Source organism: Diorhabda sublineata, chromosome 3 (assembly GCF_026230105.1).
Source record: "Diorhabda sublineata isolate icDioSubl1.1 chromosome 3, icDioSubl1.1, whole genome shotgun sequence".
In the NCBI taxonomy this organism is placed as follows: Eukaryota; Metazoa; Arthropoda; class Insecta; order Coleoptera; family Chrysomelidae; genus Diorhabda; species Diorhabda sublineata.
The window spans coordinates 37755277-37782713 of NC_079476.1; the positions used below are offsets into that span (position 1 = coordinate 37755277).

At 32.9% G+C, this 27437-nt stretch overlaps 1 protein-coding gene across 6 annotated transcripts; it reads left to right on the top strand.

Annotated features, from left to right (window-relative positions):
• The first annotated feature begins 156 nt into the window (after window positions 1-156).
• LOC130441564 (ubiquitin carboxyl-terminal hydrolase CYLD) lies at window positions 157-27332 on the top strand. 6 transcript variants are annotated; one of them, XM_056775293.1, is made up of 10 exons: window positions 157-420; window positions 652-1084; window positions 9904-10639; window positions 13744-13952; window positions 18337-18528; window positions 18617-18829; window positions 18891-19323; window positions 21049-21375; window positions 22025-22225; window positions 26785-27332. In XM_056775293.1, exons 2-9 carry the CDS (start codon window positions 659-661, stop codon window positions 22219-22221), a joined length of 2733 nt encoding a protein of 910 aa, XP_056631271.1. In that variant the 5' UTR covers window positions 157-420; window positions 652-658; the 3' UTR covers window positions 22222-22225; window positions 26785-27332. The 6 variants fall into 6 exon arrangements, with proteins under 6 accessions (XP_056631271.1, XP_056631270.1, XP_056631273.1 ...); XM_056775292.1 differs by having other exon boundaries at window positions 193-420; window positions 22025-27332; XM_056775294.1 differs by lacking the exons at window positions 157-420; window positions 652-1084 and adding an exon at window positions 4373-4518.
• The last annotated feature ends 105 nt before the right edge of the window (window positions 27333-27437 follow it).

The window sequence follows — 27437 nt, forward strand, 5'->3', positions numbered from 1 at the left end:
ACATTTTGCAGTAAGCTTTTAAGTGTACTTCTATTTAATTGTAGACAAAATTGATTAAATAATTGATCGTATCTATTTCGTGGTACGATATTCTTATAGGGACGTCATTAAAATACGACTTTAAAATAAGTTTTATCAATTTTTCATAATATTGGTAGCACTGATTTAATTAAGTTAAGGTCGATGTCAACCTGTTTATTTACAATTTCATGTATTTGTCACATATTTGTCAAAAATAAGGAGGTTTATATTTTGTATAGAGTATGGGATAATCATTAGTTGCGTTAAAAGTATTCTACTCCGTGTAATAAGTTAATAAATTGAAATTGTTCGAGTTCAAAAACGCTATAAAAAAATAATAGAAATGATTCGGAGTTCGCGAATGGTGTTTGTGTATTATTAAATCGTGTTTCATTTACAGTAAGTAAATTTAGTCAAAATATTGTTGCGTGGAAAATAAAATTCACTATAAATTTTTAATTTTTCTATATTCTATTTTTCATTTGTAATAGATTTTCAATTAAAATACTGAATAGCTGTAATTTGGCATATCTACAACCTTATTGTCCCTTTATTTCACTGTAATTTGAATTGAAATTATTGGTTAGGTAGAACAGTTTTGTTTATATTAGAAAACTCAACATTTTTTAGTACCATAATGGTTTCTACAGAAAGAGAATTCGGAATATTTATATGTAATGAATTACTTAAAGATTTCTCCAAACATCCTGAATCTAGAACTGTCTTACTTGGCCAAATTATTATAATAGATCAAAAGGTATCAGACAAAACCTTGGCCATAAGATTTCTTAAAGAAAATGATACCTGGGAAACAACTGCTTATTCTTGTCCTGAAGACAAAATTGTTAGAATAAGTGAAAAACTTTATCCTTACATAGCTTCTATAACTTCCCCACAAGAAAGAGTAAAGTTAGCAAAAAACAGAGAACTATGCAATAAGCTGCAAAGAATTGGTAAAGATATGGTTGTTGGGTTCATTGATACAAATGATATTCTCCTTGGAACAGTCCGGTTTAATGGTGTAGTTAAAGGTATTGGACATTGCTTCGGAATTGAACTGCATGTAAGTAACATAAATAAAGTTTTTATTGCACTTTTTATAGGTGAGCATTACTCATTGACTAAGGTATTATACATTGATACTTACTTAAATGTTATGTTAATTTTATTTTAATATTCAGTAGAAGCAATTTTATTGTTGGAGAAATAAATTGTAGTAGTATCCGGTGCATTTGTGTTAATTAAATAGTGCTACTTTTTCAATAACAATAATATACAAGGTAATACAAGAAATTGTGGTAAATATTATGGTACATGTAGAATTCTTTTTTATATTCAAAACTACTATTGCGGACTGTTAAACTTAATTTGTATATAATGTATATTAGAGTTGAACATCTGTCCCTTCAAAAATGACAGTTTTTCTAACCAGATTTTGATAGCTCTTTAAGAAGGTAGAAAGGTACTTCAGTTGAATTACAGTTTTCTTAAAAGTGTGACTTTGTTTTTGTCAACTCTCAGATTTATATTTGTATTAATAAGTAGGATTTAGTTACCAACAGACTACAGTTTCTGTCTTCTTTTGCCTTTATAAGGTATAATTTTTCATTCAAATTTTACAGGCTTTGTACACTTGATTTTAAATTAGCATTTTTATGCAAAGTTTTTAATTCTGCGGCAAAGATATGGTTATTTTGCATAGACATATTATTTTGAAATTAAATGAATGGATTATAGGAAGGGAAAAAACTTTTAAGCACTAATCTGAAATTTGTATTTGAGTTTATGTCATTTGCTTCAAATAAATCACTATATTAGGTACAGAATTATATAACAGAAGTATATAATGCCGAATATATGTTAAAAAATTTTTTAAACATATATAGTGTTTCATAGGGATCATAAATAATGTTTTATTAAATTAAATTTGCACAATATTATCTTTAATATTTTTTTTATACTTGGAAGTTCATTTAAACTCAATAAATCCATGAAAAATATTTATATAAAGATAAGGAAATTGTGTAAACTTTTTAAACTGTAATTTGAATATAAGTATACAACTGAATCACTGTTTTTAATCGTCACGAACTGCCTAATAGATATTTTAACAAAATAGAGCAAAAGCAAATTATCTATTGGTTTCCTAAAGACCAATCGCCTGATATCTATTTGACAGATATTCCTATGCTTTTATTCATTGTAGAATACCAGTCGCTTTCCAATTACACAGTTTGAACACCCCCTCAAGCATATGAGTGCGGAATGCCTCAAACTTATGTTCCAAATTGTAGTTTTAACATCTGTGCGTCGAACACAGTTGCCTTTCCCCCTGCCCCCTCAAACACCAGATAAATGTTTGAGCCTCAAAATTGTGCTTGAAACACAAACTGTAGTATTTCCATCACTTTGAACACTTCTGATTGTGGGGTCATGTGTGCAGTGCCTGTTGAGGATCTTAAATGACATCAAGTTTTGTTTCGAGTCTAGTGCCAAAATAATTGGAATCTGGCTTTGGTGGCAATTCAATTACTTTAAAGACTGTTCACAAGTACTATGTGCGATTTAAAAGTTGAAAAGAGTCAGGTTAAGGTTGAGGAACGCTCAAGATATCAATCGACTTCAAAACCAGACGACTGAATATTCCAGAGCTAAGTGAGGAATAATGTGCTAAGAAACACAGGAAAAAAGTGCCAAGACAACATGTTGCGCCAAAGCCGCTCTAGTGTATCCACATTATTGACCTCATTCAACACCCTGCGACTTCTGGTTCTTCCTGAAAATAAAAAATTGGCTCATAATGAAAAATTATGACTCAATTTCTGACATTGAGGCTGCGACAATAGAACAGATGAAATCTATTCCGAATGAAAGCTCCCAGTAGTGGATTTAATTTCATTTGTTTTTATTCCCACTTCGAAGGTTGAAAATCGCGACGATCTCTTTTAACCTCCAGATTTGAACCAATTATTTTATGGTTAGATGTATACTACTTCAAATAATGTCAAGTTTATGTCTATTACGCTTGATTATATGAATGTTTTTAAGGTAGCTATAAAATCAGTTATTAACAGGAAGCAATTAAAAATAAATTATTTATTTGGAGGGTATTTTTAAACAGGAAATATTAATGATGACTTTATGTGAATCACGTGCGTTCTGGCATTTGACAAAACTAAACAAATGAACTGAATCAAGACTAATTTTCAATGTAATTTATCCTTTTCTTCGAAGTGATATATGTTTAAAAATATTTTAACAGTTTTGGTAGGGATCCAATTGTTTATTTAAATCTGGATATTTTTCGATAATTCCGTTATTTATGATAGCCCACATTTTTCTATATAGATATATAATAAACAAGATGTGTGATTGGTGATAATTCTGATTGAAAAGTGCCACCCAAAAAGTATTACTTTTGAAGTAATAATTAAGTGTTTATTGGAAAAGCCTTTTGTTACATATTATGGTTAATATTTATTTCCACTTCGTTTATTTACCAACTAACTCAGGAGTGTAATTTCGAGGTTATGTTTTGTTTTAGTTCGATTTGAGGGTTTTCCTCGTGTCTTTTTTAGTTTCTGTCTATTTACAGATTTTTTTTCACTTTCGAATGCTTCTGAAAATTAAGTTTGTATTTTCTAAACTGTTTATTGATGACCATATGCTAATGTTCGATTTTAATTTAAGTAAAATTGTATTAAGTGCATAATAAAGATCAATTTCATCGTTAATTAAATATAAGTTTTAAAATAAGATTATAAAGAGCAGCAAAAACCAAAGTAAAAGTAATCAACTTCAAATATCAAATACGATAAATTAATAAAAAACACTCGTGAACAAATCGACTCAGGCGATACCCCTGCAATCTGAAGTTATTGCGAAAAAAATTGTATTTTTCTCAGTAAACTCTTATAGTATTAACTTCAAAATGATATCAAATATTGTAATGTTTGTTTCTTTCACAAATTAAGGATAATTATAAATTACTGGTATATCAATAGGTATTGATACTTTTTATCATACAAATGTGGAAAGCTGTTGACACTATCTATCAATGTTCCATTGTCTTGAGGATATTGCAGACTTTCAGACTCTGCTTTTTACTATTTTTTTTATCAGTTTTAAAAATAAAACACCACGGCGGAAATCGGCGCAATAACACGAATAATATTTCCATAACCAAAGAACAAGGATGTTGTAAACAAAACAATACCACCAATAGACATGGGAAAAGAACGAACCTACGTTCCGTACCGACAATATTCATTTTCTCTCACATTCAAGACATTTTATCTATACTGCGCAGGCGCAGAACCGAGCTCGAACTTCGGATGATAGAGAAATCGTTGACATTCTATATTCCTTAGTGCATATTCTGTGCTCATAACCTCACAAAATTAAGGAATTAAATTAAAAAGTTGAAAGTTGACGGATTTTCACTGATAATTCTCTGCATTGACTAAAAGTACCATTTCAGTGTCTAGTGATTTAATGGTAATTTTTATTCAGTTATTTTTTACTTTATTCCAAAGTTTTTCCTTCACTGTTTTGTTACGTTAGGTACATGAAATTTTTATTAAGAAAGCGTAATTATTGTGATTCATCGTATATTTTTTTATCAAGTTGAAAGATATTATTAAAGTATTAAAACGAATTCAACAGGTATTATGTAAATGGAGCAAGTTTTTAAATTTAACCTTGACTGGCAGATCTCGCCAATAATAAAATGAACACACAGTGAATCATAAATCGTATAGTGTACATTGCGTAGGTATCAAAGTCAATAAAAAAAAGGGAACCAACCTCTAACAATACCATATAAAATCAAGTTAAAAGAAACAGTTTTTTTTAATGATTTCATCAATAACGCCTACCTAAACAGATGTATAAATGTTTAATTCGATTTCTGTTATTTAGTATATTAGGTAAAACCTTGATAGTCTTTTAACTGATTTGTCATAGTTGTAGTTACAAGGTGAAATTATCCCGTCATGCGTGAAGCGATGGCGATGCACTTTGCACGTAATATGCGCCAACCAGTAGTAAGTGTTTCGAGACGTTAGGGGAAATACGAGCAAAAAAACAGTTTATAAAAATTGTATAAGACCCAATAGCTTGCAACAAAACTCGAGCTAAAAAGAAACAATAAAACTAATAGATATGTTTATTAAATATATTTTCCGTGAAAATATTCCATTTAATAATACCCATTTATATTTTTATTCAAATAAACCTTCATAGCTCGTTAAAATCAATCAATGAAATACAAGGTGTGTTGAAAAAATACATTGGATGAATCTTATGGCAGCAATAACTCACACAACACGTATATTTATACTTTCATGTGTTGATGGAAGTTTAAAGACGTTCCGTCTTCTGCTACTGTAGACCAGACAAGGAAAAAAATGTCAAATAATCTCACGATATGTTTGAATTTGTCTGTGGTTTTCTTTTCGTACAACTCGTTTGGATACCAATTCACCCGAACTACAAGGACAACGACGATATTGATTCGCTCGGCAGACTGGGATCAGCATAACCACCAGTGAGCTCAGTGATCTTCTTGGTGGAGCCTAAAGTATATCTGTTACTTCTATGAGAAGTCTAGTCCCCTCTACGAAGATGTTTGAACACTTCTGCTACCTTAGACCAAACAAGAAAAAAAAAATGTCAAATAATCTCACGATATGTTTGAATTTGTCTGTGGTTATCTTTTCGTACAACTCGTTTGGATACCAATTCACTCGAGCTACAAGGACAACGACGATATTGATTCGATCGGCAGACTGGGATCAGCATAACCACCAGTGAGCTCAGTGATCTTCTTGGTGGAGCCTAAAGTATATCTGTTACTTCTATGAGAAGTCTAGTCCCCTCTACGAAGATGTTTGAACACTTCTGCTACCTTAGACCAAACAAGAAAAAAAAAAATGTTAAATAATCTCACGATATGTTTGAATTTGTCTGTGGTTTTCTTTTCGTACAACTCGTTTGGATACCAATTCACCCGAACTACAAGGACAACGACGATATTGATTCGCTCGGCAGACTGGGATCAGCATAACCACCAGTGAGCTCAGTGATCTTCTTGGTGGAGCCTAAAGTATATCTGTTACTTCTATGAGAAGTCTAGTCCCCTCTACGAAGATGTTTGAACACTTCTGCTACCTTAGACCAAACAAGAAAAAAAAAATGTCAAATAATCTCACGATATGTTTGAATTTGTCTATGGTTTTCTTTTCGTACAACTCGTTTGGATACCAATTCACCCGAGCTACAAGGACAACGACGATATTGATTCGCTCGGCAGACTGGGATCAGCATAACCACCAGTGAGCTCAGTGATCTTCTTGGTGGAGCCTAAAGTATATCTGTTACTTCTATGAGAAGTCTAGTCCCCTCTACGAAGATGTATGGACACTTCTGCTACCTTAGACCAAACAAGAAAAAAAAAATGTCAAATAATCTCACGATATGTTTGAATTTGTCTATGGTTTTCTTTTCGTACAACTCTTTTGGATACCAATTCACCCGAGCTACAAGGACAACGACGATATTGATTCGCTCGGCAGACTGGGATCAGCATAACCACCAGTGAGCTCAGTGATCTTCTTGGTGGAGCCTAAAGTATATCTGTTACTTCTATGAGAAGTCTAGTCCCCTCTACGAAGATGTTTGAACACTTCTGCTACCTTAGACCAAACAAGAAAAAAAAAATGTCAAATAATCTCACGATATGTTTGAATTTGTCTATGGTTTTCTTTTCGTACAACTCTTTTGGATACCAATTCACCCGAGCTACAAGGACAACGACGATATTGATTCGCTCGGCAGACTGGGATCAGCATAACCACCAGTGAGCTCAGTGATCTTCTTGGTGGAGCCTAAAGTATATCTGTTACTTCTATGAGAAGTCTAGTCCCCTCTACGAAGATGTTTGAACACTTCTGCTACCTTAGACCAAACAAGAAAAAAAAAATGTCAAATAATCTCACGATATGTTTGAATTTGTCTATGGTTTTCTTTTCGTACAACTCGTTTGGATACCAATTCACCCGAGCTACAAGGACAACGACGATATTGATTCGCTCGGCAGACTGGGATCAGCATAACCACCAGTGAGCTCAGTGATCTTCTTGGTGGAGCCTAAAGTATATCTGTTACTTCTATGAGAAGTCTAGTCCCCTCTACGAAGATGTATGGACACTTCTGCTACCTTAGACCAAACAAGAAAAAAAAAATGTCAAATAATCTCACGATATGTTTGAATTTGTCTATGGTTTTCTTTTCGTACAACTCTTTTGGATACCAATTCACCCGAGCTACAAGGACAACGACGATATTGATTCGCTCGGCAGACTGGGATCAGCATAACCACCAGTGAGCTCAGTGATCTTCTTGGTGGAGCCTAAAGTATATCTGTTACTTCTATGAGAAGTCTAGTCCCCTCTACGAAGATGTTTGAACACTTCTGCTACCTTAGACCAAACAAGAAAAAAAAATGTCAAATAATCTCACGATATGTTTGAATTTGTCTGTGGTTTTCTTTTCGTACAACTCGTTTGGATACCAATTCACTCGAGCTACAAGGACAACGACGATATTGATTCGATCGGCAGACTGGGATCAGAATAACCACCAGTGAGCTCAGTGATCTTTTCGGTGTAGCCTAAAGTATATCTGTTACTTCTATGAGAAGCCTAATCCCCTCTACGAAGATGTTTGAACACTTCTGCTACCTTAGACCAAACAAGAAAAAAAAAATGTCAAATAATCTCACGATATGTTTGAATTTGTCTATGGTTTTCTTTTCGTACAACTCGTTTGGATACCAATTCACCCGAGCTACAAGGACAACGACGATATTGATTCGATCGGCAGACTGGGATCAGAATAACCACCAGTGAGCTCAGTGATCTTTTCGGTGTAGCCTAAAGTATATTTGTTACTTCTATGAGAAGCCTAGGCCCCTCTACGAAGACTAAGGAATACATAGGTGTCTGTCTGTGTTACCAATCAACCGTGTTTTGTTTTTTAACCACACACGGTCATCTAAGAACCTATCTTCATGCTATAGGCTTTACGGACGATCTGAAATGCCTTTGATGTATAACGGAAGAAAAAACTGCAGACGAAGTCATTAGCGAGTGTCTGATACTCACACGTGTAAGGTTCAAACACATATGGAAGTCTTACAGTTCATTTAGTGGCGTTAAAAGGTCATCCCAAGGTCATCGGTCTTTGATAGTTTTAAACGGGACTCGACGGGCCTATTAGGAAAAAGACTTTCCTCAAATGGTAGGAGCAATTTGAAAGTGGAAATGAGTCAGTTAAGGAAGAGGAACGGTCTATACATCCTGTTCATGAAGCAACATCGCTGGATATCGAAATTATCGAATATATATTTACAACGACAACTTCGTGAAAAAATTAATCAAGGAAAAGAAACAAGTATAATGGTTTAGTGAAGTGAATAATTTCAAATGCTGATAGATTAACAAAAACATACGACAAAAACAAATTAAAATATCCGAACTCAGAATACGTTTATTTGAAATCATACATCACCCTATACAACGTATTGATTAAACACAAAATGGTAAACAAATACCTGAATCATCTGTTCTATTCTATTTCTTACTAATCTTATTAGTAATTATGGAAAACCAATGTTTGCTTGTAAGTTTTCGTATCAATCGTTACATTGAAACAGTTTCTGTTTATTGACAGGTATGTATTTGTAATTTTTGTAGGGTTCTAATTTAGTTCGTGTTGTCTAGGGTATTATTTAGATTGAAACAGTCGGTAGGTTATTATATAAAGTATATATCACAAAAGAAAAACGTTAAGAATAAAAACTAAGGAAATATAAACGTAACGAAATGTTGTATCCGATTCAAGCGATCTTTAAGTCTTTTCTGGAAACCGTGCATTTTTCAGATTCACAGATTCTCTTAAAATTTCGTTACTAACGTCTCACGCGCGTTTTTCTTCGTACGAACGCCACATTGGGTATTTAGTTAAAAGTATAGACATGCGAGAAAACGAAAAACGATAATTGAGTAAAAAATAAACAAAAAAAAACAACCCAACTAAGGGATTGAAGTTTGTGAATCGAAATTATGCAAATCAATTCTAATACTGGCGTTCATTTAACCGCTCATCGCCATTAAGTTTCCCTACTCAACCTGAAGATGTCGGCACTTATCAACTTGCGTTAAGACATCCTCACTAAAATTTCCGCCATTTTAAATGCTCAGTTTTTGTTTGTCAATCGCGTAAGTGAGTTGTGCTAAAGATTTTTCTGAAACTAGAGAAAATTGAGTATCGAGCTGTCATTAAATATGTGTTTTGACTATCGGATTAAGATTAGAAAAACCAAAAGCACGCAGGTCTTATTGACGCGCTTTAAGCAAAATAAGTCGGGATTTTTTGGGTCGATTCATAATTGTGAATAAAACTTGCATCCACCATTACAATTCTGAAACGAAAAAATAGTCAATAGCAAAGGCGAACGTCCACCGAAAAAGGGCACATACTGTTTTGGTGACCGGAAACGTGATTGCGGCAGTTTTTTAGTCTTTTAGAAGACATACCCTTAGCAATTCGTCGTGACATATTCTTACAACAAGATGGTTACCCGGCACATTATTCCATTATTTTAATATCGGACATACCCTGATAAGTAGAAGTGGAAGTTTATTTATTTGGCCACCCAAATCTCTACACCTAACTTGCTTAGATTTTTATTTGTGGGGTCGAATATCCACCCGTCAGCGACTGTTCTATAGACTAAATATCCTATAGAATGGCTTCAATAAGTATTTACAACTTTTATTAGGAATATTTTTCCTTTTTCCAAAGATTTCTATTTTTTAGGAACGACGAAAAGACAACATTTGCAGCGGCTCCTGCGCGGGAATACAGTACTTTAAGACCGAACCGGGTTACGCAGTTTTCACGACAATAGAAAAAATAATACCGAAAAATATGTCAAGTACCGCGATAACCAACGGTACTTCCCTCAATTCTAAACAATCCGACATCGACTTTTTGTTCGAAAAAAATTTGTGTATGTTGAATGGATACAACGACGACAGACCTAAATACGAAGAGATCGTTACCAAATACGGCGAGTACCCAACAAAGAAATTTTCGACAAACAGAAGTATAAATACTAATTATTTAAGAAGTTCCGTTTCATTACAGAATATGTTGGATATAAATAACGGTACTATCAATCCGAATAACGATTTCGATCAAAACACCGTCTTACAACCGGATAAAACGGCTCTGATGAAGAAACCTAAAAATAACACCGAAATGGATTTGATCGACGTGATCGGCGGAAAGTGGGCGGGTAGTACCGATAAAAAACAGTTGGACGATTTCACCGGCTCGATGAGAAAACTCGATAAGAACGATAATATAAAAGATAAATATTACCATTCGGAAAATCCGACCAATACTCTAAGTAGGAGGAATAAGAGCGTGAATCCGTTCCATCATATTTTGGACGGTAATAGTACTCTGAAAAAAAGTACTGCGAAATTTTATACCAACAATATATCTGATAGTAAGGAGGAGCATAAGACGTCTGCCGTGAAAACGAAAAGTAAGTTGTTACAATTTATTTTTATTTCATATTAAACAAAAATTAATACAAATTGATTTTTTCAAAAAATCTTTTTATAGCCCAACATTTCGCCAAACTATTCATCAATACTTGATATACTAATTTATTTAAATTCACTATTTCGGTTACTTTTCACTATCCCGATGTGTTCACTATGACATCAAATGATTTACTGACTTTTACGGCTGCTAGAGACTCATTTAAATAGTACCAATACATTCCAGAATTTTCTTTCACAGCAAATCTTTAACTTGTCGAAGACTACTTAGAAATTGTCTCTATAAAAACGCAACATATTGTGAACAGGGTACAAAAACAATACCAAGAAATAGGCGCATTCGCCAAAATTTAGCATTGATTAATATAATAGAACAGGGCGGGCAAGTTCGTAACAGTAATTAAAATAAAATATAGAAAATATAGAAATAAATTGGTTGTTGAACGATTTTTATTTTGGAAATATATTAAAAATGAAAGGTGCATAACTATAGCTTAAATCAGAATGATACCGATTCAATGGAAGATAAAAATCACTGCTCCGGGATAGTCCTCGATGAAAGTCAGGTCTTTGATCAATTCTAGCCCTCGGGACTTCTTTACAAAAACAGAAAACTTCTTCTTCTTGATCGGTATGTCATGAATACTCAACGATACATCTAATCAACGCAAGTATTCCGCAAGGTAACGTTTTGGGTCTGCTACTATATCTTGTATTTGTTCACATCAGAACAATACATTCAGTGTAACATATGCGGATTAACGTTGTTTTACTTGCATCACAGCGAGATCCTCAAACTGCATCACAAATTCTTCAAGCAAATCTCGACAAGCTACAGCAATGGTTAATAATATGACGAATTCAAGTTAATGGGTCCAAATCCGTCTACGTGGCCTTCAATAAACAGACGAGAAAGCCGTCCCTACGTTACAATAAACGAGCATGAATTCCGCAAAGGGAGGAAGTCAAATAACGTGGAATCCATTTAGACAAGAGACTTTCTTGGAGGAAACACTTGGAATCCATTTCAACAGTAAAATTTTTTGGAGAAAACACTTGGAACATAATTGAACAGCAGAATTTTTTGTAAGAATTACTTGAAATCCGTTTGGATAGGAAACTTTCTTGGAGAAAACATTTGGAATCCATTTGAACAGATGATTTTCTTGGAGGAAACACTTGGAATCCATTTGAACAGAAGATTTTCTTGGAGGAAACACTTGGAATCCATTTGGACGGTAGAATTTTCTGGGTGAAATACTTGGAATCCATTTGAACAGATGATTTTCTTGGAGGAAACACTTGGAATCCATTTGAACAGAAGATTTTCTTGGAGGAAACACTTGGAATCCATTTGGACGGTAGAATTTTCTGGGTGAAATACTTGGAATCCATTTGAACAGATGATTTTCTTGGAGGAAACACTTGGAATCCATTTCAACAGTAAAATTTTTTGGAGGATATACTAGGAATCCATTTGGACAGAAGATTTTCTTGGAGGAAACACTTGGAATCTATTTGGACAGATTTTCTTGGAGGAAACACTTGGAATCCATTTGAACAGAAGATTTTCTTGGAGGAAACACTTGGAATCCATTTGGACGGTAGAATTTTCTGGGTGAAATACTTAAAATCCATTTGAACAGAAGATTTTCTTGGAGGAAACACTTGGAATCCATTTGAACAGAAGATTTTCTTGGAGGAAACACTTGGAATCCATTTGGACGGTAGAATTTTCTGGGTGAAATACTTGGAATCCATTTGAACAGATGATTTTCTTGGAGGAAACACTTGGAATCCATTTGAACAGCAGAATTTTTCGTAAGAAATACTTAGAATCCATTTGGATAGAAAATTTTCTTAGAAGAAACACTTGGAATCCATTTGGACAGATTTTCTTGGAGGAAACACTTGGAATCCATTTGGACAGATTTTCTTGGAGGAAACACTTGGAATCCATTTGGACAGAAGATTTTCTTGGAGCAAACACTTGGAATCCATTTTAACAGCAGATTTTCTTGGAGGAAACACTTGGAATATAATTGACCAGCAAAATTTTTTGTAAGAAATACTTGTAATCCGTTTGGACAGGAGACTTTCTTGAAGAAAACATTTGGATAGAAAATTTTCTTAGAAGAAACACTTGGAATCCATTTGGACGGTAGAATTTTTTGGGGGAAATACTTGGAATCCATTTGAACAGGAGAATTTTTTGGAGGTAATACTTGGAATCCATTTTGGACAGGAAACTACTCGGACAGCTACTCACTCGGGTGATGCACAGCCTCGACTGATCTTGCATACCGAGAACAAATCCGTATCGAAAACGAATCCTACCGACCAATCCGAATGTCTCTGTTTGATAATATAACAAACTATTGAAACTTTACGGATATCATACAATAGAAGACGTAGTTGTAGAAAAAGGTCATTCTTGCTAGTGAATATATTCTACGAACTTCAAATATTTTTGTTTAAAATTTTTTCAGCCTGAAAACACGATCGAATTTCCTGCTACTATTTTGTTTTTGCTTAATATGTAATACGCGGTCGTCAGTGGAATTAGGCCACTCTTAGGTTATAAATAACATATTAGTCAATATGGTTATTCACATACCTTAAACGATTCAGATTATTATTGTTATTTTTTCAACATTTACGATAATTTTCATTTGTTTATTATAATTTGCACGGATCCACCTCCAGAAATTCTCCAATTTTAGCAAACGGTTCTAAAAATAACGCTAACGCTTAGGCAGGTCGCTAGACCGAATATTTTTTTCTTTTCATATGTGTGTTTCTATAATTACGCGCGTGTTAGTGTCCGAACGATATAACCACCGCACTAGTTCTTCTATAAAATGTGTTGTGGCATTCAACTTTTAAAAAGTGTGTACCTAGTTTTTTAATATTTGTTTTATAAAAAAAAAAATGTCGTTGACGCAAAGAAAGAATATAAATTTACCATTAAAAATCACTAGAAAATCACCGCATTTGAAGAAGTTTAAAAGTTTAAATTGCGCCATATACGCAAACGCGTCACATGACGAGGAAGATGCTAATAATATTCCACTGTCTGTCTTAGAAATAAACGAAAAGAACGAAAATCCGAAATCGTCATCGACGTTTTACGTCAACGAAAAACCGAAATTCGAAGATCCAATTCACGGTACTACCAACGATTTGGTGATTGGTAGTTTGGTTGAGGTGTTGAACGGTGTTAGTGACGAACCCATATATGGAGTAGTCAGGTGGATGGGTGTTGAAAACGGAACCAACTTCGTATTAGTTGGGGTGAGTCCAATAGAATCAATTTTTTTCTACACTACAATACAAAACAAAGAGGTTATGTCATTTAATATAAAAATTTGTGTCCGAAATTTTTAAATCCTCTTATGGATTACTTTGGGAAAGAACTTCAAAAGTCTTAGCATTTCAACCATTTTGATGCTATTTGTCCAGAATCATATGTGCTTTCATATCAACAAGTTTGAGAAATTCCTTTTGTACGTCTACAGGGTCTACAGTCTTGTCATCTTTTAGTTGCAGTACTGCTCTATGTATCTCAAATTTCAACCATTCTGATTCTATTTTTCCAGTATATTAGGTAATGTTGAACATCTTCGTAATCAGTGTTATCGTTTTATTAACAAGCAGTTTGAGGAATTCCTTTTGTACGTTATCGGTACCTGCTGCCTTTCCATATTTTAGTTGAATTACTGCTTATTGTACCTCGGATTTCAACCATTCTGATTCTATTTTTCCAGTATATTAGGTAATGTTGAACATCTTCGTAATCAGTGTTATCGTTTTATTAACAAGCAGTTTCAGGAATTCCTTTTGTACGTTATCGGTACCCGCTGCCTTTCCATATTTTAGTTGAATTACTGCTTATTGTACCTCGGATTTCAACCATTCTGATTCTATTTTTCCAGTATATTAGGTAATGTTGAACATCTTCGTAATCATTGTCATCGTTTTATTATCAAGCAGTTTCAGGAATTCCTTTTGTACGTTATCGGTACCCGCTGCCTTTCCATATTTTAGTTGAATTACTGCTTATTGTACCTCGGATTTCAACCATTCTGATTCTATTTTTCCAGTATATTAGGTAACGTTGAACATCTTCGTGATCATTGTCATCGTTTTATTATCAAGCAGTTTCAGGAATTCCTTTTGTACGTTATCGGTACCCGCTGCCTTTCCATATTTTAGTTGAATTACTGCTTATTGTACCTCGGATTTCAACCATTCTGATTCTATTTTTCCAGTATATTAGGTAATGTTGAACATCTTCGTAATCAGTGTTATCGTTTTATTAACAAGCAGTTTGAGGAATTCCTTTTGTACGTTATCGGTACCTGCTGCCTTTCCATCTTTTAGTTGAATTACTGCTTATTGTACCTCGGATTTCAACCATTCTGATTCTATTTTTCCAGTATATTAGGTAATGTTGAACATCTTCGTGATCATTGTCATCGTTTTATTATCAAGCAGTTTCAGGAATTCCTTTTGTACGTTATCGGTACCCGCTGCCTTTCCATAATTTAGTTGAATTACTGCTTATTGTACCTCGGATTTCAACCATTCTGATTCTATTTTTCCAGTATATTAGGTAATGTTGAACATCTTCGTAATCAGTGTTATCGTTTTATTAACAAGCAGTTTGAGGAATTCCTTTTGTACGTTATCGGTACCTGCTGCCTTTCCATCTTTTAGTTGAATTACTGCTTATTGTACCTCGGATTTCAACCATTCTGATTCTATTTTTCCAGTATATTAGGTGATGTTGAACATCTTCGTAATCAGTGTTATCGTTTTATTATCAAGCAGTTTCAGGAATTCCTTTTGTACGTTATCGGTACCCGCTGCCTTTCCATATTTTAGTTGAATTACTGCTTATTGTACCTCGGATTTCAACCATTCTGATTCTATTTTTCCAGTATATTAGGTAATGTTGAACATCTTCGTAATCATTGTCATCGTTTTATTATCAAGCAGTTTCAGGAATTCCTTTTGTACGTTATCGGTACCCGCTGCCTTTCCATATTTTAGTTGAATTACTGCTTATTGTACCTCGGATTTCAACCATTCTGATTCTATTTTTCCAGTATATTAGGTAACGTTGAACATCTTCGTGATCATTGTCATCGTTTTATTATCAAGCAGTTTCAGGAATTCCTTTTGTACGTTATCGGTACCCGCTGCCTTTCCATATTTTAGTTGAATTACTGCTTATTGTACCTCGGATTTCAACCATTCTGATTCTATTTTTCCAGTATATTAGGTAATGTTGAACATCTTCGTAATCAGTGTTATCGTTTTATTAACAAGCAGTTTGAGGAATTCCTTTTGTACGTTATCGGTACCTGCTGCCTTTCCATCTTTTAGTTGAATTACTGCTTATTGTACCTCGGATTTCAACCATTCTGATTCTATTTTTCCAGTATATTAGGTAATGTTGAACATCTTCGTGATCATTGTCATCGTTTTATTATCAAGCAGTTTCAGGAATTCCTTTTGTACGTTATCGGTACCTGCTGCCTTTCCATATTTTAGTTGAATTACTGCTTATTGTACCTCGGATTTCAATCATTCTGATTCTATTTTTCCAGTATATTAGGTAATGTTGAACATCTTCGTAATCAGTGTTATCGTTTTATTAACAAGCAGTTTGAGGAATTCCTTTTGTACGTTATCGGTACCTGCTGCCTTTCCATCTTTTAGTTGAATTACTGCTTATTGTACCTCGGATTTCAACCATTCTGATTCTATTTTTCCAGTATATTAGGTAATGTTGAACATCTTCGTGATCATTGTCATCGTTTTATTATCAAGCAGTTTCAGGAATTCCTTTTGTACGTTATCGGTACCTGCTGCCTTTCCATCTTTTAGTTGAATTACTGCTTATTGTACCTCGGATTTCAACCATTCTGATTCTATTTTTCCAGTATATTAGGTAATGTTGAACATCTTCGTAATCATTGTCATCGTTTTATTATCAAGCAGTTTCAGGAATTCCTTTTGTACGTTATCGGTACCTGCTGCCTTTCCATCTTTTAGTTGAATTACTGCTTATTGTACCTCGGATTTCAACCATTCTGATTCTATTTTTCCAGTATATTAGGTAATGTTGAACATCTTCGTGATCATTGTCATCGTTTTATTATCAAGCAGTTTCAGGAATTCCTTTTGTACGTTATCGGTACCTGCTGCCTTTCCATCTTTTAGTTGAATTACTGCTTATTGTACCTCGGATTTCAACCATTCTGATTCTATTTTTCCAGTATATTAGGTAATGTTGAACATCTTCGTAATCAGTGTTATCGTTTTATTAACAAGCAGTTTGAGGAATTCCTTTTGTACGTTATCGGTACCTGCTGCCTTTCCATCTTTTAGTTGAATTACTGCTTATTGTACCTCGGATTTCAACCATTCTGATTCTATTTTTCCAGTATATTAGGTAATGTTGAACATCTTCGTAATCAGTGTTATCGTTTTATTAACAAGCAGTTTGAGGAATTCCTTTTGTACGTTATCGGTACCCGCTGCCTTTCCATATTTTAGTTGAATTACTGCTTATTGTACCTCGGATTTCAACCATTCTGATTCTATTTTTCCAGTATATTAGGTAATGTTGAACATCTTCGTAATCATTGTCATCGTTTTATTATCAAGCAGTTTGAGGACTGCCTGTTGTAGGATTTCTGGTAGTTCAAGTGCTTCCACTATTTCCAAGTTATATCTTTGTTCTTGAAATAATTTTTGAGGGTATGCTTTATGCTTTCGAACGTTTGATTTTGTCTTCTTCATTCGTGATTATATTGGCATTTGCATACGTTAAAATTTCTTGTTACCTTCGTCTGATTCCGCCAGTAAGCGCTCTGATTTTTCGACACACATTGTGGCTCTCGTATTTCGTTTGCATGGCTTCAATCTTATCACACCTCCCTATCGCTTCTTTCTCTTTAGCTTCTCCTATTTTCTTTCTTATTGCTATTTGCTCAGAATCTCTTCTGCCTTCCAGGATCTTCTTTTGCTTAATTTATCTGCCAGTATTTATCCTTTAGATTATATCTCCTAGCTTCCTGGTTATTTGTTCATCTTCCATTTTATTTACATGCTCATTCAGTTCAGTTTTTCCTTGTGCATCTTTTCCAGTTTGACTCTAGATATGTCTTGATGTATGAAATCTTCTTCTTCACAAGGATATAGTCTATTTGGTTTTTTACGATTTTATTTCATAAAAATGAAAAATCTCTAAAGTTTTCAGGAATTTTAGATGTATGATAATTAATTTCTCATGCATAACTTCTTACTAAACTAAAAATAAGACAAAAATTTTCATTGAATCTCAAAAGCAAGAGATTATCAATCATTTTTATTGTTTACAGTATGTAGAAATCTTTTGGAATTAATTATTTTTCAACCCCATACAATTTTATTGTTGAAAATTCCATCAGATAACTTACATAACTGTAATTACCATTTCGTAATCAATATTTCCGATCTTACATCATTTACTTTGATCTTATTCTTACACATTCGACATTGAACTTTTTTATTTCATTGAATAGTCTAAATTCTTCTCTAGACAGTTACCGACGAAGTTTGTAGATACAAAATCTTCTATACTTTCTTTTCCATTGTCAATTGATTGAAAAAAAAATTTTTTTAGGTGGAACTCGAAGAAGAACAAACTCATTTACCATTAACTTTATCAGACGGTGTATACAAAGGCGATAGATATTTCAAATGTGCAGAGAATAGAGCGATTTTCGTGAGTCTAAGTCAGTGCAGAAAGGATTCCAGATTTCAGGATGGAATTGCGCAAAAAGAACACGAAGCTTCTGCGGTGGAACACAATATGGTAAATTACTTCTCAAGTTTATGAAAATAAATTAATTTCTCACAATTCTGAGACTTAGTTTTATCCTATTGATTGTCTTGTTTTTCAGGATTGTCCGGTGATTCCCGGAGCAGTCGCTCCTTTATGTATGCCAACAGAAGAAGACGTACACGCTGTTTGTGGAAAGTACAGAGGCATCCAAGGACATCACAACTCATGTTATTTGGACGTTACTTTATTCGCAATGTTCACTTACACGTCAGTGTTTGACAGTATTTTATTTAGGCCTAAGGACTCGTGTGATATTGACGACTACGAAGAAGTAAGACTTAAATTTCTTATCATAATTTATTTTCCATATTTACCACTATTTTTTTTTCAAGGTACAAAGGGTTTTGAGGGAAGAAATAGTGAACCCGCTCCGGAAGAACCTTTTTGTGAGCGCTGATCACGTAATGAAACTGCGTCGACTGTTAGATAGACTCAGTAACATATCCGGACTGACTAGTGAAGAAAAAGACCCCGAAGAATTTTTGAATTCACTGTTGGCTCAAATATTGAAAGCGGAACCGTTTTTAAAATTGAATTCCGGTCAAGAAACGTTCCATTATCAATTATTCGTTGAAAAAGACGCACATTTGACGTTACCTACTGTACAACATTTATTCGAACAAAGTTTTTTGACAAGTAATATCAAACTGAAGGAAGTACCAAGTTGTTTGATAATACAAATGCCAAGGTTCGGAAAGAATTATAAAATGTATCCTAGAATATTGCCTTCTCAGCTCTTGGACGTTACAGATGTGATAGATGGATGTGAGTAATTCATAATTTATTTATTTAAATAATTTGGAATTCTTATATCCATAAGATGTAGGTCTCCCGGTATGTACTGAGATAGTTTGTGGACAAATTTCCAGAACCTGGTATATAAACATATTTTCTCTTTTTGCACAGTAGTTGAAAACTCTGAGAAATATTTCTAAACTTAGCGAAACCTCCAAATGTGTCAATTTTCAAAAATATCTTAACTCGATGAAACTTAAGAGCAGCTTCTTAACTCTTAGAAGTTGATGTTAAAGCTTTGGGATCTAAAAAATATCAAAAACGTTCTGTGAAATGTGGGAAACATTTAAAATATGAGAGCATAGCGTCCCGTCCATTTTTAGAGACATTAGAATCTATTTACCACTCTCTATAAAGTATCGATTTGAAATAATTCTTAATACTTACAATACAAAAAGTTTAAAATATGTGAATTCACATCACACTAATTTTTTAAGGGGTACAGTTTGCAGGCTTTCGTCTAAATTTCATCAACCCTCTAATAGTGGCTGACATAACCTCTAAAATTTCAACCTTCAACGTTAATCCCCTAACCTAATTTTTAAAAAATTAAATGGTATTTTTGTATTTCTTAAAATAATGAGGTATTGGTCCTTTCTATTCAAAACTTTAGGGGTTGTGAACACATCAACTGGAAGATTGATGTAATTTATTTAAAAACAATTTACAAACTGTTCCCCATAAAAATAAGTAAGATGTGGCTCTTGCTAAAGTTGATCCTCCTCGGAATTCTTCCAATCCACCGATTGGCATGATTTCTTCTTTCATTGTTGTTTTTGTTTCCACTGCTAGTAGTGGTCCAGCTGTTTTATCAGACTTGGATGTCGCTCTCAGTCTTCTCTAGTGTATTCCGTTAGTTCCTTTAGTTGGATTTTGAGATGAGCCCTCATCTCTTTTCTTTTGGTTCAATTATTCTTACATTTCCCTGGTCCTGATACATTGAAGAGCATTCACTGCTTGTCTTAGACTGATGTATGTAGATGCATACAGCATGATAAAGATAAAGATGATTACTCTTCTTTTGGTAAAATTTTCTTTAGATCTGCTGGGTCCTGATGCATTAAGGAATTTTTACTGCTTGCTCAGGTTGATGTTTCGCTGGATTTGAAGTTGATTTTTAGGTCTTCTGATATTATGCATATAGCATGATAAAAATAAGGAGCTTCCTGATGAGGTGAGTCCTCTTTAGATCTTATGGGCCCCGAGGTACTATGAGGGGTTCACTGTTTGTCTCAGGCTGATATTTTGCTGGATTCGAAACTGATTTTTATGTCTTATGATGGGGATAATAATGACCCTGATGAGGTGGAGCATGGTCTTCGGTTAGAGCTTGAATAGTGTTCCGAGAACCAGTCGTTCTTTTCCCTTATTTTGTCCACTAGGTAGTCTCCACTTTTCTTATAATTTCATATTAATAAATAAAAACTATTTCTAGCCCGTTATTGGTTTTGAAATAAACAAAAAATACAATGAATCAGAGCAAATAATCATTATACGAAGATGGGATTGAAAATGGTCAAACATACAGTTAAAGTTTTCTTTCATTTCCATCACTATTATAGGAAATACAGAGATTTAACAAACTAAAAATAAATATGGAAAACAATGTTGAAAATATTAATCCTTTCAATATGTTTTAGAATATTCCTTGGTCTGTTAACATTTTACACAGTGTTTTTTTTTTGTTGGTTTTAGCTCCAAGAAATTGTATAGTTTGCGGAGAGTTAGCTCGATACGAATGCAGAGAATGTTTTGACGATTGTAGTAACGCCGGTTTAGAAAGCACCGCTTTTTGTATGGAATGTCTAAAAAAAGCCCACCAACACGAAAAAAGGAAACATCACAAACATACCAAATTATCTGTTCCCAGTGATTTTTCTTCTGTGTACGAAGTACCGCGATTATTTATGGAACTATTTGCTGTTATTTGTATCGAAACGTCGCATTATGTGGCTTTCGTTAAATGCGGAGTAGGACACGAAGCGCCTTGGTGCTTCTTTGATTCTATGGCTGATAGATTAGGTAAGCGCTTCTCTTATTCAACTCCTTTTACTTTTAATAGGACCATGTGGTGTTTAATTACCATCCATACCATTCTTACGGTAGACTCTCTACGTTTGGTTTATAGTTTTTCCTCATTTTGTCCATCCGTTTTTTGGTATCCTTTTGTCCTGATATCTCCAATCTTGTTTACATTCTTCAACCTATATCACCACATCCTGAATTCCTAATTTTGCTCTAATAACTGAACTTCTCATTTTTATATTTGAGACTCATCCTTTATTATTCTTCGCTTTTCTTATTCTGCTTCTTTTGGTTTGAAAAGGACTATGTGTTGTTTAATTACCATCCATACCATTCTTATCAGTATCCTTTTGTCATGATCTTTTCATTCGTTTTCTACATCCTGAATTAGCGTTTCCATTTTATTATTCTTTTTATTTTTGATGTTTCTAGGTCCTATGCATAATTTTTAGATCCTCATCTTGCTTGGTGTACTTATCAAATTATTTTTTCCAAATATCTTCTGACCCTTGATACTTTTATCGCTTTGTGTGGTGTGTCTTGTACAGTAATTTCTTTCTATCTGTACAAAAATGTAGAATACTGTACAACATTTCAATGCAAATGAAAATTGATGTTGAAAGAGTATATTTTCTTTTTCCCCAAGGTGAAAAACATGGTTTTAACATACCTGAAATGGTGGCGTGTCCGGACGTACCCCGATGGCTCTCCGACGAAACCTTATGTAAAAACCTTCACGAAGAATGTCCCAACGATCGACATTTACCCGAGCATGCTCGTAGATTACTTTGCGATGCCTACATTTGTATGTACCAAAGTTCCGATGTGATGATGTACAGATAAATAGGTATGGTACATACATGACTTAGAATAAAGAGGATATATTTTACTTTTGTAATAATGTACGTTTTCATTTTTTAATATCTTGATAATATTTTGCAATAATGATAAGTCGATGTTGAAATTGTTCTGGAAATTGTACGATTAAAGACTCCTTAGATACACATTGTTAATGAGGGATTATCAAGTGATAAAGTAAACAAAAAAATTAAAACTTCAAGTTCCCGTGCTACTTTCTTCCTAATATTTCGTCTTGGGTGGAAATTTGATTCTAATAATGATAAATTTATGAAAATAAATGGCGCAGTCAATAGGATTATTGTTCAAAAACAGTTTTAGGATAGTCTTTCAGAGAAATTACAGTTTTTGTCATCAATCAAATCAATTAGTGAATAGAGGAAGTTCCCACGGTGCTTTTTTCATAATATTTGGTCTTGGGGTCGAAATTTTATTTGAATAATGATAAATTTATGAAAATAAGTGGCGCAGTCAATAGGATTGTTGTTCAAAAACAGTTTTAGGATAGTCTTTTAGAGAAATTACAGTTTTTGTCATCAATCAAATCAATTAGTGAATAGAGGAAGTTCCCACGGTGCTTTTTTCCTAATATTTGGTCTTGGGGTCGAAATTTGATTCTAATAATGATAAATTTATGAAAATAAGTGGCGCAGTCAATAGGATTGCTGTTTAAAACCAGTTTTAGGAGAGTCTTTTAGAGAAATTACAGTTTTTGTCATCAATCAAATCAATTAGGGAATAGAGGAAGTTCCCACGGTGCTTTTTTCCTAATATTTGGTCTTGGGGTCGAAATTTTATTTGAATAATGATAAATTTATGAAAATAAGTGGCGCAGTCAATAGGATTGTTGTTCAAAAACAGTTTTAGGAGAGTCTTTTAGAGAAATTACAGTTTTTGTCATCAATCAAATCAATTAGTGAATAGAGGAAGTTCCCACGGTGCTTTTTTCATAATATTTGGTCTTGGGGTCGAAATTTTATTTGAATAATGATAAATTTATGAAAATAAGTGGCGCAGTCAATAGGATTGTTGTTCAAAAACAGTTTTAGGATAGTCTTTTAGAGAAATTACAATTTTTGTCATCAATCAAATCAATTAGTGAATAGAGGAAGTTCCCACGGTGCTTTTTTCCTAATATTTGGTCTTGGAGTCGAAATTTGATTCTAATAATGATAAATTTATGAAAATAAGTGGCGCAATCAATAGGATTGCTGTTTAAAACCAGTTTTAGGAGAGTCTTTTAGAGAAATTACAGTTTTTGTCATCAATCAAATCAATTAGGGAATAGAGGAAGTTCCCACGGTGCTTTTTTCCTAATATTTGGTCTTGGGGTCGAAATTTTATTTGAATAATGATAAATTTATGAAAATAAGTGGCGCAGTCAATAGGATTGTTGTTCAAAAACAGTTTTAGGAGAGTCTTTTAGAGAAATTACAGTTTTTGTCATCAATCAAATCAATTAGTGAATAGAGGAAGTTCCCACGGTGCTTTTTTCATAATATTTGGTCTTGGGGTCGAAATTTTATTTGAATAATGATAAATTTATGAAAATAAGTGGCGCAGTCAATAGGATTGTTGTTCAAAAACAGTTTTAGGATAGTCTTTTAGAGAAATTACAGTTTTTGTCATCAATCAAATCAATTAGTGAATAGAGGAAGTTCCCACGGTGCTTTTTTCCTAATATTTGGTCTTGGGGTCGAAATTTGATTCTAATAATGATAAATTTATGAAAATAAGTGGCGCAGTCAATAGGATTGCTGTTTAAAACCAGTTTTAGGAGAGTCTTTTAGAGAAATTACAGTTTTTGTCATCAATCAAATCAATTAGGGAATAGAGGAAGTTCCCACGGTGCTTTTTTCCTAATATTTGGTCTTGGGGTCGAAATTTTATTTGAATAATGATAAATTTATGAAAATAAGTGGCGCAGTCAATAGGATTGTTGTTCAAAAACAGTTTTAGGATAGTCTTTTAGAGAAATTACAGTTTTTGTCATCAATCAAATCAATTAGTGAATAGAGGAAGTTCCCACGGTGCTTTTTTCATAATATTTGGTCTTGGGGTCGAAATTTTATTTGAATAATGATAAATTTATGAAAATAAGTGGCGCAGTCAATAGGATTGTTGTTCAAAAACAGTTTTAGGATAGTCTTTTAGAGAAATTACAGTTTTTGTCATCAATCAAATCAATTAGGGAATAGAGGAAGTTCCCACGGTGCTTTTTTCCTAATATTTGGTCTTGGGGTCGAAATTTGATTCTAATAATGATAAATTTATGAAAATAAGTGGCGCAGTCAATAGGATTGCTGTTTAAAACCAGTTTTAGGAGAGTCTTTTAGAGAAATTACAGTTTTTGTCATCAATCAAATCAATTAGGGAATAGAGGAAGTTCCCACGGTGCTTTTTTCCTAATATTTGGTCTTGGGGTCGAAATTTTATTTGAATAATGATAAATTTATGAAAATAAGTGGCGCAGTCAATAGAATTGTTGTTCAAAAACAGTTTTAGGATAGTCTTTTAGAGAAATTACAGTTTTTGTCATCAATCAAATCAATTAGTGAATAGAGGAAGTTCCCACGGTGCTTTCTTCCTAATATTTAGTCTTGGGTGGAAATTTGATTCTAATAATGATAAATTTATGAAAATAAGTGGCGTAGTCAATAGGATTGTTGTTCAAAAACAGTTTTAGAAGAGTCTTTTCGAGAAATTACAGTTTTTGTCATCAATCAAATCAATTAGGGAATAGAGGAAGTTCCCAAGGTGCTTTTTTCCTAATATTTGGTCTTGGGGTCGAAATTTTATTTGAATAATGATAAATTTATGGAACTAAGTGACGCAGTCAAGAGGATTGTTGTTTAAAAACAGTTTTAGGATAGTCTTTGAGGGAAAATACACTTTTTTTTTATTAGTGACTAGAGGAAGTTCTTAAAATCAGTGTAATTTTATGAAAAGGAAAAAAATAAGAGCTAAAGTTAGAAATATGAGAAAAGAACTAGAACAAAACTAAAGAAATAAAGAAACATGAAATTCAAAGGATGCACCAAGTCATTCATAAGAGAAACTCTTCATTGATTGAGTCTTATATAAAGAACAAAAACCCAGAGAAGACAAAACAAAATTGAGCTACTTCAATATTGTTGAACTATACATGAAGTATGACTGAGTTACAAATAATCTTCTTAAAGTCTTTTAATCAGTCATATTAGTGTTTACAAGATGACAAAGAAAAGAAGGAGAAAAAATAGGACAGGAACATTTTTTAATAGAAATAGTTTAACTATAATTTGTGTAGACAATTTGGCCACTATTTTGACTGTCGAGGCTACTATTTTGACCTGCAGACTAGATGTGTGTATCTAGAGAGTCTTCAATCTATGATAGACATTATTATATTTGTTTCAAAATATCTACAAGAAAAACTTTTAGTATTAACAAACAAATTAAACAATGATAATGTACTGTTAATTAATATTCTGTTATTAATTATCAAATAAGATTTAATACTGGTTTAGAAATTTTTCAAATTCTATATCTGATACTTGCTTCGTGCAAATATTTAAAGACGTACAAAAATGTTAATGAAAAGGTTTTATATAACTATAAATTATAAATAAAAAAATTGATAGTTATATATTTTCACAAAATCTTGTTAAATATGGGTATGTTCATATTCTATGAGATTCACCATGACAAGAGGATTCTTTTCAATACTCACTTATGTACATATACACAAAGTAACTAAAAAATATTAGAAAATACTTAGAGCAAACGTCTTTTTTTTTGTTTAAATTTCATATGGAAGAAATTTTGTTGTACAGTTTTGAAAAACTATTTATATTGTTCCAATCCATCCATACTAAACAGACTGTTTACACTCACAATTACACTGAGACTGAGAGTAAACTGTTTACCTTCAGTCTCTGAAGACTCACTTTTTGGTTATCGAAACGCGCGTCAGACAGTGTAATTGTGAGTGTTGGTGTAGTGGTAGTGTTAACAGTGTGTTCAGTATGAATATCACCAACGATTCCAAAACTTCCAACTTAACTATATATTATATTAAGTTCATTGATGTGCCCTTATTATGTTAATCTTTATTAAAAATTATGAATAATAGTTGCATGAAAATTTTCTAAGGTTAACAACAGTTTTTATCAGTAACTATACTTTTCAATTAATTGCAACAATACTGAAATAATGAAAATAATTTCGATCTCTGAAGATGATGACTTATCAAAACAGTGTAATTGTTAATTTTGATATAGTGATAGTATATAGTGTGTTCAGTAAAACAGTAGATGAACTTGATTTTTCTGAATTACAGAAACTTATAAAAATGAACGTACAATACATTTATTTATGTTAAAAACAATCTTGACTTTTTAAATGTTCCATTTTTAGATTTTTACAAACTAAATAGTGTTTTATGTAACATACTATGAAAACAAAATTATTTTATTTCAACTTATTAATATTGTACCCTAAATTTAAACAATTTTTTTTCTCATTGCATTTTTAGTGTATTTCATTAATTGTTATTTTATATTTTAGGGGTAGAAAGTGAATTTCAGGAGTGATCAACTGTGATTTGTTAATTTATTTCACTAATTTTACAGTTAATACTTAAATATTATCAAAGTGGCAGTGAGATTAATGCATACAGTCATAAAATTAATGTATAGATAGATATAGATATGAATATAGCAAAAGGCAACTAGAAAATCAGCTCGTTTGTTATTATATTTTTCTATTATATGCTTCTAGAGGCTTTTATACAGTTTAATCATGTTGACGACGATGTATTTCCGGCTGGAAGGACCAATATATGTGTTGTTAACAGCTTTCGGCTTAAACAAGATATATTGAAACTTCATTTTCTTTTTGAAAATATTATAAACTTGTTTTTACCTCATCGAAATGTATACTATGTAGATTTTTATTGCTGTTGATATTCAAAAGATGAAAATCAGTATTTTAATTGTTAATAATTATAATAACGGTTTAATTAGGATCATTTATTTTGGATTCTTATTAAAAATGTTTATACTTTGTTGTATATAGTTGAATAATAGTGTACAAATAAACATTTACTGATCTAATTGTTATTTTTTTTCTATTATTAAACGTATAGAATATTTTTTGTAGTAGAAACGCTTTTTCAACACGTGACTGATACGTTATCAATCATATATAGCGTCGGATTT